The sequence below is a fragment of the Sparassis crispa genome, assembly GCF_003851025.1.
Source record: "Sparassis crispa DNA, contig_000003F, whole genome shotgun sequence".
Taxonomy (NCBI): Eukaryota; Fungi; Basidiomycota; class Agaricomycetes; order Polyporales; family Sparassidaceae; genus Sparassis; species Sparassis crispa.
This window is the reverse complement of record NW_020939750.1, coordinates 3009536-3020552: the sequence shown is the minus strand read 5'-3', so window position 1 is coordinate 3020552 and position 11017 is coordinate 3009536. Positions and strand designations below refer to the sequence as shown.

The window sequence follows — 11017 nt, the reverse complement described above, 5'->3', positions numbered from 1 at the left end:
TTCTCCCTTCGTAAACGGTTAATTCGTTTTCAACCTTGTCCATAACCCAGAAGGGCCCATTGTCTCTCACGACGGCAGTGAAAGCAAAATAGACTGCATCGTGGTCGGCCAAGAGGAGCTGCCCCTCAGAAAGCCGAGGAAACAAAGCTGCGGGTGTCACAATGTCAAAGCCGGGTGGGAGTTCAGCTCGATATGTAACCGGTGCGGAGGGAGTAGTAGTGGTTGCTCCATGGACCGGTCCCAATGCATCAATGCCAATGGCAGCATAATTTCTACGACAAAGTTCGATCAGAGAGTGAAGAAGGTTACTCAACGCGGTGTTGCCTGAAACATTGAATGGCACCAGTCCTGCCTTGATAGTCGAGAATTTGTTAGTACCACCGATGTAGTAGCCAGCAAGTGTGCGATCACATTCATTGTAGGTTGATTCAATGTGGGTCCGGAGAGGCGAACCTGAAATATCATGCGGGTGGTACTTGAGTGCTAACCAGTGCACCAACTGAACAAACGATTCCATGTCATCAGAAACTCCCTGCCCCTTGACCGTCGGATAACAGAGTAACAGAGCAGACATGAATTGCCAAGTGCCCTGACGGTCAACAAGGTTAGATTCCACGAAACGACAGCACACAATCATGATACATGCCGAGCGACTTTCTGCGAGGCACCTTTGCCAAGATGTTCCTTGTATTTGCACATAACCCAATCATTCAAGAATCCGGGCACCAGATTTGCAGATGAAAACCATGAGGCAAAAGAGGCGGTGCTGGCGAAGGAGTATCTGCACCGCATGCTCGGTGATCTGTCCCAAGGTCCGTAAGCCATCGTGCGAATGAGCGCGAAGAAAATGTGCCCCAGGATCATTGAACTCGAAAGCTGATTTCTGATGGTTATTCTTGACCTCTATAGGTACGCAAGTCCAAGCCCAGGAGACTCTCGCCATGTAGTACTTCCGGCGTTGAGCCGATTTGCCCCGCATCAACTGTTTCGTCGGAACAGAGTAAGCTTCCTTCGCAGCGGCGGTTGTAGGATAGATTCCAATGCCGAATTTAGTGATATTCTCGTCGCTTGTTACTTAAGTACCAGTCACGTCCGGGTATTCGCCAGTGTCTTTAGCAGAGAGGCCACTCTGAGGGACGGCGTTTATAACAGATTGAAAGACTGTACACTATAAACTAATGTGAACAAAAGAATATGGAAAAAGAAGACACGCACCAAACCAGGATACATATCAGTCTCGAACCCGTCACGCTTTACGCATTCAAAATTCTCGAATTTGGCTCTTTCTTCATCCGACGGATCAGGACCGGGGACAAGCTCTGCCATGAAGTCTTCAAGGCCGATCTCGATAATATAGTTTGTCGTTTCGTCCGCCAAGTCAATGCGCAGGTCCTCCACGTCTTTCTCCGGCACGTATGCAAACCGTTGTCGACTCAAGAATTTGGCGACGTGAGGCGTTACCTGCGGTGGAGCAGTAGGAGGCAGAGCGCGCCGTAAAGGCGGGGTACGAGGCTGTTGTACGTCCTGCCGTTGGCCTGCAGATCACGCGTCTGAAGTAACCTGGGGCGAATTTGGACCAGAGGACGGTGTCCCAGGCTGTGGTAGGTCCGGCTGTTCGTCTCTAGGTGTTGTGTAGAGTGTAGTATCCTGAAGAGGGCACGATTCAGATGGTCAGCAAGACATTGTAGAAAGAAGGAGACACACAGAAACAGTATAGAAAAGGCCGCGCCTTATATATAAATATCGGTGGATGGACGGAGTAAAATTACAGTATTCTGTATCGTACCGCGCATGAGTCATTTCCGGAAATGAATATGGGCCAACACGCTCACGGCGGCCAGAGGGCAGGTAGACAATGGTTATGGCCAAAACACCTGAAATCAGTGAACACATTTCTCCCACAGCATCCAATTTGGCCAATTCTCGCCACTTACTTACTCAATTATCGCATATTCCAGCTACTGTATGCCGGTAGGAGCCTATGGGAGTTCACATCTCGGAGTACAAGTCGAAGGTTTCCACAACGGCGCGGACATGTGACCGACGCGTCTAAGAAGCGCCCGTGCTCCATGGCCGAAGTAACTCCGGTACTGGAATGCACAGGTACTGTATGTTCAACCCATTCTGTCAAACTTGTCTCGTTACTCAAGTACTCACCTCGCGCTGTCTCTCGCATCACATCATCACGTTCGAACGTGCAAAACCCGCCGCAGCGACTGTGCCCGTCCCCCCCGTCCTGAGATCCCGTCGTGCTTTATCGCAGGAAACGTCGCGCGCGTGTCCGCCCGCTGGACCCGCGGCACGCAAACGGCGTCTCAAAGCCTGCGCTCCGCGCCGCGCAGCAGAATTCTGAATTCTGAGTTTATAGACGGGCCCAGTGACTGCGCGGAGCGCCGGAGATGCTCATCGCCACGGCCCCAAACTCCCCATTTTGGTGGTGCGCGCGTGCGCCTCACAGTAACGTCGACCGCGGGGCGAAAAAGCGGCCGTGCCCAAACTGCCTCTAATATCAGAAGCTCGCGCCCGGTGCCATTAATCGTCGACGGGTCACGGTCGTGGCTACGATACGAGCGTTCTGGCGATCCGAGTCTCCTGATGTGACCGCGCGGGGCGGCGTTGGCCAGGGAAGGTTCACCTGTCTCGGGACGGATCCGTGGACCACTACCACGGTAGGTATATTCCGGCGCGCGTTCTACCTGATCAATCGATCGAGTCAGGCACGGATATCCTGCAGCAGCAGGAGGCCCGAAGATGGCCATCGAAGCAGTGTACGGTTTGCCTTTGGAAGCGTACGCTTTGCATGTGCAAGCCAGACGCTGTCTTACGAGTATGGCTGCGGGCCTGCGGCTATCCGCGCAGCCATAATAATACGCACCGCACAACTTGCCTAGTCGATCGCCGGGTCACATCAATGCAGCCAGCCGTACGCGCGAAGCAGCACCCTACCAATCTACACTTCCATGTTCTCACCATCCACGAAGGGACATCGACACGCGACCGCCTACCGGAATCACTCATATGCCAATCAACGCACCGCTCAACTAAGCAACGATAACCAGCAAGTACAGTACCGACGTCAATCTCGACATCGCACGAACAATCCACCGGGAGCGCAGTCGAGCCCGGAACGCGAATAAAGTAAACTACAACCACACAAATCGCAAGCAGCAATCGCAACGCAAGCACGTAAAAAAACACAGTTCGCCGAGGCGAGCCAGAAACAGCCAACGCACGAGAAAGGGAAAAACGAACGGACGGAGATCAAGATGGTTGGTAGGATAGGAACGTCAAAGATACGAAAAACGCAGAACGGAACGCATTAAAGAGAGTGGGGCACCGCGATGTGCACGGGGCGACAAGATAGGAAAAAAGTATCTGTGTGTATGAAAAGTACGAGAACAGCGGCACAGTCCTGCTCCGCACACAAACGGGCACGGGAGAAGGACGGTATCCACCGCGGTATTTTAGGGACATGGTGTTATATGGTGTTATATGCGATAGCTCGTCCAGAGCCAGAACATCGGGCGGGGACAGGACGTCGACCGCAGCAGGTTGCTGCCCATCGAGAGCGGCAGAGCAGCGGCGGGGGAAGGAGGAGGCGAGATTACTGGACGGGAGTGTACGATAGGATTAGCCGGCGCACAGAGCGCACGCTGCGAGGGCGTAGATTAGCAATTAGCCGACGAGTCGGAGGCACCATCGGCGCACAAGAACATGAGACGAGGCGAGGTGACGGCGAGCAATGCGTGGAGCTATGTACAACAACCGAGAGCGGGAGCACGAAGGCGACAACGAGCTTTGTACACGTGTGTGTGCGCGAGAGCGGAGGGGAGTCGAATATGCACAGCGAAGATGAATGCAAGATGTGATTGTTGAGGCAGGTTGGCCGGCAGTTCGATGACTGACCAGTCCGTTGCTGCCCGTAAAGCGAATTGACAGAGAAAGGTAGGTTTAGCGGGATGGATGGCGCAGAGGGCCGAGTGACGTTGATGCAGCAGCTGGACGGGAGCACGCATTGGTGCTGGCACATACAGCGGAGCCCGCGTGTACAGCGACGATGACGTCGCGCGGCTGTGTCCGATGCGAGCGGACACCCCGTCGGCCACATACACCGGCGCCTCCAGCCCAACTCGCCACCACGATGGTTGGGGCCCCTCGCGTCCGCGCACCCCAGGCCTGCAGGCAACTGAGGGCGACGCCCCGAGCGCACTAATTCGACGCCACGCTCGCACTCTCCTTGTGTCTGCTGATCTTCTCCACCCCCGCGCCCAGTGCAGTCAGGCGGGATCGCTCCTGTGGCCACACGGAATCAGCGCCAGCCGAGGACACACGATGCAACGAAACAACAACTCACCTCCATTTCGTCTTCCTCTTCGTCTTCCTCCTCGCCCTCCCCACGCGGGCTCTCTTCCTCGTCCTCACCCGAGCCATCTTCGGCCGAGCCCTCAGCACCTGCACCGCCCACGCTTTCCTTGCTCGCAGTCCGCACGAGCTCCTCAGACTCACCGGTAACGATGATCTGCACGCCATGCGGCGGGTCCAGAACCACACGCCCGTCTTTGCGGGGGTGCGCCGCGCGCGCGGGCACGGTCACCGCAGTATACACGTGTCCCTCCTTCTGCTCCACCTTCTCCTTCTCCTTGCCCTCCCGCTCGCTCGCAGACGGCGGGCCAGACTCGGACCCGCGCATATGCACATCGCCAACCCCGGGGGGCACGGCGACGGCCCCCGCCCCCGCCTCCTTCTCCTTCCGTTCGCGCTCCTCACGTTCTTTGCGCTCCCGCTCGCGCTGCTCCCGCCTCTTGCGCACCCACGCCATTCCAGTCCCGTCGTCGTCCGAAGCGCTCGCCTTTGCCGCGCCGCTCGTATTCGTAGAGTTGCCGAGCGCGCCGTTGCCGGTGAGCCGCCCGTTCGCAGTGCTCGGGCGCGAGCCCCAGCTCTGGGACGAATCGTGTGCCCCGACGTTGATAGCGCCCGAAGACTGCACCTTGGACCAGATGCTCGCGTGGCCATTCGAGGCCTGCACGCTGCCCATGCCGCCGTAGCCCCACTCCACGAACTGCGGGTCCGGTCTGCGAACGAAGCACGATCAGCGCCGACTCTTCCAAAGGTAAGCGGAAAGCCCACCTGGCGTTCGCAAACGGATTCCTTTTCGCGCCATAGACGCGGCCATTCAGCATGCGCTGCTGCCTCCGCCCACCGTGATTGCTACTTATCCTCCCCAGGCTCGCCTCGAGCAGCTCCTCCTCCTCGCGATCCAAGCTCTGCGTCCGGCCAAACTCGACGCCCCGGTGCCCCTTCTTCGGCGCGGGCCCTCGCGGCACATCGTCCGACTGCCACCGGCCCAGCGGCATGCCAAACTCCTTGACCCAGTCGGGCGTCGTGTCGCGCCCGCGGCTGCCGCTGCGGTCGCGCTGGCGCTTCGACGGCGCCTTCGCCTTCGCGTCCGCCTCGTCGCCCGCGCCCGCGCCGGAGCACGGAGCGCCCTTGGCGAGCGGGCCGAGCAGCGGCTTGAACAGCTTCTTGGACCACTTGTGCGCCGCCTTGCGCGGGGCGGCGGCGGCGGCGTCGCGCGAGGGCGTGAGGACGTCCCACTCGCCGTCGGTGTCGGACGGCGGGGTCGAGCTCGGGAGGGACGCGGACCCGCTCGGGCACACGGTCGGCGCGGCGGGGCTCGAGTCGGTCGAGGCCGGGGGGGAGTGTGCGGGGCGGGGGATGTGGGGGGTGGTGAGCGTGCATGAGGACGCGGCGGTGGCGGTGCTCGCGAGGGTGGGTGTCGACTCGGACGCGGGGGGCGCTTTGGCGTCGTAGAAGAAAGAGGGGGAGAAGCGCGGGCTGCGGTCGCCGCGCGGTGAGCGGGCCTTGTGGTCGTCTGCGGGCGACCGGAGACCGAGACCGAGGGCGTTGAGAACGGTGGACTCGGTGATGGAGGAGGAGCCGGAGTCGTCGAGGATGGCCGGGGGGAGTGCGAATGGCTCTTCGTCGCGGCGAGGGTCTGGGAGGGGTGCGAAGCGTATGCGGCGGGAGGTGGCTGCTGGAGAGTCCGAGCGGGTGTTGGAGCAGTGGGGGGTGGTGGAGTGGGTGGGGAGCGGTCGGGGGACGGCGAGGGCTGGAGAGGGCTCCTTGCTGTTGCTCGTGCTCGAGCTGCTGCCGAGGCAATATTCAGAGTCGGTGTTGAGGGCGGATGAGGACGAGGACGAGAGAGACGTGTTGGATGGTACGAAGAGCGGAAGAGGGGAAGAGTGCTGGTAGGGGGAGACGGAGGGCGAGGGGTTGAGGAGGATGCCCTGGCGCGGGGTGTATGCGAGATGGATGATGGTGGTCATCGTCGGAGACGTCGAGGACGCTCAGAGAGGCGGTGACGGGAACTGCGGAGAGGGTGGTGGAGGAGGAGGAGGAGGAGGAGCGCAAGGACGAAGGTCTAAAGACGACGAAACTTGGCAGGGAGTGGGCTACTCTCGGAAGCACATAAACGTCGTTATTACATCCACCGATCCCGAAGAATCCCTCTCCCTTTCCGGACATACCGCCACCATCTTGGCATCTGGCGCTCTCCGGGGTCTCTGCAGCACGTGAAACTCGTCACCGATCTGGAAGGAAGCTCCCCGATATGGGATATACGCGCTCCGAATGTTCTTCTCCAGCTGACCTCCGGACTGTCTGTGCTCCGGCCCATGCTCGATGACAGCTCGCGCCTCCCGCCCGCCCCGCCCAGCCAACAGCAATTGCCCCTCGACGCCATCGATCTCGACGCTCCTTTGTCTGTCCCTTCACCAGGCCTGGAGGTCACTCTCCGTCCCAGACCCCTCTTTCCTCCATCTCCGCCAGGCCCAGGCGGCTGTGCTCCCCAGCGCCCCGCACCCAGTGCCCCACGCCAGCCTCCCGTGCGCTCCTGCCTTTTCTGCCCATCACGACCCCATCAGCATCATCACCCGGCCGACGCCGCACGGATGACGCGCGAGCGCCGAGACTGGGTGCGCTGAATCCCTCTCCCGCAGCCCCCGCGCCGGTTCCGCTCGTGCGCCGCCGCCCAGCTTTTTCCATTTTTCCTCTGGAGCTTCTAGCTGCGGACTGCGTACGTATACGTCTAGGTGCGCACCCCCCTGCAGTACGCCGCAGTACGTGTGCACCCGCGTTGCTCCTCTTGGCCGCAATCGAGTGGAATCACCACCGATCGCGCCCGTTTTGGTCGTTTCAATCGCAAACAACACAACAACCCCGTCAGGTTGCGGCGGCGGCGGCCTGGTCACTGTGTTTCACTTCCATATGTATATACCCCTGGCCCTCCCCCTCAGTTCCCGTATGAAACCTCGACCCAGCTGAGCGCATTCTCCATTCCACCAGTTCCCTCTGACGCTCGTAGAATTCCTTCCTTCGCAAACCGCATCGCCCGAGGCGCACGCGCCACTCGCATGCGTGCGATTGCTAATCATTAGACTCTGTTACTGTATCATCAGATCTGATTCTGACAGGGCGCCTGACGCAGCCTTGCCAGCTGCCCATCGACGCTCGACGGATGCTCTCCCCCTCCCCACGGGGCATCGATAAGGATACAGGTGCGCCGGCGGGTACTCAAAACCAGGACCGAGGCTTATCTCCGTCGCGGGCAGCGCTCGATGTTGCCCGAGGTGGTCGGGAGATGCGAGCGGATGATACGCACAGTTCACCTCCAGCGAACCTGGTCGTGAAATCGGGGAGCCCGCCGGTTCCTCCGCTCGCCCGTCGTCGCAGCTCAGCGCTCAGGCCTCAGGCTCAACTCCCATCAGCACACGACCACGCGTAGCGCCTCTGCCGCCGGCTCGTATCGATCCCAACTGCGATTCCTCTCTTGAGCGGGCCCATATCGACGATTCGCGCTCGCAATAAGTAATCCGATTGCCTGATCGGGATCGTGCGCTGGGGGCAGGAGCATGCCCCAATTCGCGCACGACGCGCCTGAAGGCGCGCGGCGTGCGCACCCTGCTCACCGACATCCCCGATCCCGATTCGCAGCCCCCGAAGTCACGCGTGCAGGTGCGCTATCGGCGTGCTCGCTCGACGGACCGCCTTTTCATGTGCGCGAGCGTCGAGTTGTGTGAGCTGTTTGTCCGCGTGCACTCGGAGAGGCCGTGCAGACTCGGTGTTGGTCTTCCCCGCCCGTCCGCTGGCCGAAGGGCCGTCAGTACTAGTGTCAGAACACTTCAGTGTTGCGGTCCATACCTGTCGCTTTCTTCGTATGTGTCAGTTGCGGCCCATACCTGTCGCTTTCTTCGTATGTGTCAGTGCTAGTGAAATTTGTTGATTCTGCACCGCAGGTCTTCGCTTCTCGTACCCCGTCCACCGGTTACTATCCATTCGCCATCGTGCGGCCCTTGCTTCGTATTCGTACCACTTTTTACCGCTTGTGCATCGCCAGGCACGCCCACCGTGCACCGGGCGATCAAGCTGGCCGATGGGCAGCCCCCTGTCATGCACTGCGTCTTCTGCGTCTTCCCGCTTCTTCGCTACGCCTTCCTTTCCTTCCAATATTCGTATAGGCCTAGCCCTGCTAGTTATCGGGCCTGCAGAGTTGGGGCAGGGACCTCTCCTGTGCACGCTGAATCGTCTCCTGTACCAGGCTCCGTGCCGTTCGAACTCGACCTGGCCGGGTGCAATCGACGCCCTTGGCTCGAGTGAGTGCTCTACCTACCCACCTCTAACTTAGAGTTAAGGTGCGTGTTCTGCCCGTAAGGACATCGAAGCTCCTGAATGTCATACAACGCCGCTCACGCCACCCTAGTGCGGATCCTCGAGCTCGTCCGCAGCCTCGCCCATAATGAACGTTAATAACCCCTCTGTCTGGAATTTTTGCACCTCCGCTTGTCCCCCGCCGTACGACGTACGTACAGTCCCATCATCGTGTTTCCGCACCCGCCACCATAAACCGTCATCCCGCCCAAACCAAGCAGGCCAAGCCCTCCTCTGGGAACACCGCTTGACGTTCCCCGCAGCCCCATGGCTGGTGCCTGCCGCAAACTCTACAATAAGACGGTGTGCTACGGGAATGCCGTAAGGCTTCGCTCCAGCACTGACCGCACCCAGGGTAGATCTCCGGGCGCAGGACCCCGGAGCGCGCCCGCCCCCTCCCCCCCGGCCGGCGCCGGCCGCCCAATCTGGAGAACGCGTCTCTGCTTCCCGACGCGCGTCTGTCGCCGCGGGCTGTCACTGCGCGTTTTCTCACCGTGGTCGCACGTTCGTTGTGCCGTCGCGGCCCCCCCTTGCGCCGGGCCTCGCTGCCCATTCTCGGGAGTCGGGACTGGTGAACGCGCTCGGACGGCTTTGAGGGTGAAGTTTTCGCGCGTGTGGCCCATGCGTGCGTGTGCGCTGCTGGGATGTATATGGTGGCTGTGGCGTCGCGTTTCATGTTGTGCGCGGACGCCCCCTCTGTGTGTATCTAGTCGGTTGCAGGTTCTTCCGCCAGCACCGTTCGTCCGGGCGTGAGGACTCGAGAGGTGCGTATTGGTATTGCCGCAAGCATTAATTGCTGACGATGTGCAGATCGTCGCTCGATTTCACGCTTGGTTACACGTCGTAGTTTGACGTGTTTCTCACTGCGGTTGGCGTGGAGGAGGGCGGTGGGATCGCTCTCCGACAAACGTGTTGCGGATCTCCGACAGACAATTCATGAGGTGCCAGTACTCGCACTGCGTCCGACCGAAAGTTCCTGGCTTAGTCCGACCGACGCTAGTTCGCCCTACGTGGATGTGGGTCCTCGCGCTGTGGTGCAGTCGCCGACTCTCCTTCCTCCTGCTCGCAATCAACGATAAATGAGCTGGATAACCCATGGCCAAATACGCACGCATGAAGGTGTTTCAAATCCTCTGCTGACTGATTGTCTACCGCAGGTCGTTCGCCGGTTACGACGGAGATTGCGTGTCGTATGCGCAGGCGTTCCGGCAATGACTGAGTGCAGGTTCGTTTGTCATCTGCTTTAATTCGACCATCTCAGCGAACGCCAGCGCGGTTCTTACTCATAGACTTTGCCCCGCTTCTCACCGTCAGACAGATGCGTCGGTCGATTTCTCCTTTGATTACACGTCGCAATTTGGCGTCTTTCTCACTGCGGTTGGAGTGGAGGAGAGCGGTATCGCTCTCCGACAAACGTGTTGCTGATCTCCGACAGAAAACTCGGGAGTGGGCATGTTCGACGGAATTTTCCTGGCCCAGTCTGACGTTAGTTTTCCCTACGTGGATGCGGGTCCTCGCGCTGTGGTGCAGTCGCCGACCTTCCTTTCTCCTGCTTGCAATCAACGATAAATGAGCTGGATAACTAAGTACGCACGTGAAGGTGTTTCAAATCCTCTGCTGACGGATTGTCTACCGCAGGTTGTTCGCCGGTTATGACGGAGATTGCGTGTCGTATGCGCAGGCGTTCCGGCAATGACTGAGCGCAGGTTCGTTTGTCATGCGCTTTAATTCGACCATCTCAGCGAACGCCAGCGCGGTTCTTACTTACTCATGGACTTTGCCCCGCTTCGCACCGTCTCGTTCCCAACTGCCATCTGCCGTCCTCTCTCGGCGACGCGCCGCAGGGATCAAGGCATACGTATGTCTTCACTACACGGATCTTTCTCGCTAACAACATTCCGCTTCTCGATCTCCGTCACCGCTCAGTTGCGCGTCCCGAAGCCGCGATGCTCGGAACCCGCGATTTCGAGACCAGTGGGCCCGGACAATCCCTTGGTTTCGCCCTCTCGAACTTCGCGGTGCATCACGACCCCGAGCAGCCCTCGTTTGCAATCTCTGTCTCCGCTGGCATCGCTATGGCATCCACAACAGGCACGGCGATCCGTTGCACATGTTCGCGTACTGCGCCCGACGGGAAGGAGACTCTCGTCGATCCGCTCGCTTGGGCCCGATCTGCTATCCTCGGATGTAAAGCCGCCGGGCGCTAGTCTGTAAGGCTCCCTTGTTCAGGCGCTAGCTAGTGCTGTGCCCTGCTATCCAGCAATGGACTGGCGTGGGCGTGATCACCGTCTGAATCATGTCAATGGGTCCA

The 11017-nt window shown here is 59.6% G+C and overlaps 4 protein-coding genes across 4 annotated transcripts; 2 read left to right on the top strand and 2 right to left on the bottom strand.

The window, feature by feature from the left end:
- Positions 1-1075: 1075 nt before the first annotated feature.
- SCP_0411030 (hypothetical protein) lies at positions 1076-1326 on the bottom strand (the record flags this gene model as incomplete). Its single annotated transcript, XM_027757830.1, has 2 exons — positions 1076-1168; positions 1216-1326. The coding sequence occupies 2 exons, from the start codon at positions 1324-1326 to the stop codon at positions 1076-1078; spliced, it is 204 nt and encodes a 67-aa protein (XP_027613631.1).
- A 2883-nt stretch (positions 1327-4209) lies between these two features.
- Positions 4210-6326, bottom strand: SCP_0411020 (hypothetical protein; the record flags this gene model as incomplete). Its single annotated transcript, XM_027757829.1, has 3 exons — positions 4210-4293; positions 4355-5072; positions 5128-6326. The coding sequence occupies 3 exons, from the start codon at positions 6324-6326 to the stop codon at positions 4210-4212; spliced, it is 2001 nt and encodes a 666-aa protein (XP_027613630.1).
- A 1190-nt stretch (positions 6327-7516) lies between these two features.
- Positions 7517-7783, top strand: SCP_0411010 (hypothetical protein; the record flags this gene model as incomplete). Its single annotated transcript, XM_027757828.1, has 2 exons — positions 7517-7556; positions 7611-7783. 2 exons carry the CDS (start codon positions 7517-7519, stop codon positions 7781-7783), a joined length of 213 nt encoding a protein of 70 aa, XP_027613629.1.
- A 2869-nt stretch (positions 7784-10652) lies between these two features.
- On the top strand, positions 10653-10913 carry SCP_0411000 (hypothetical protein; the record flags this gene model as incomplete). Its single annotated transcript, XM_027757827.1, has 1 exon — positions 10653-10913. One exon carries the CDS (start codon positions 10653-10655, stop codon positions 10911-10913), a length of 261 nt encoding a protein of 86 aa, XP_027613628.1.
- Positions 10914-11017: the final 104 nt, after the last annotated feature.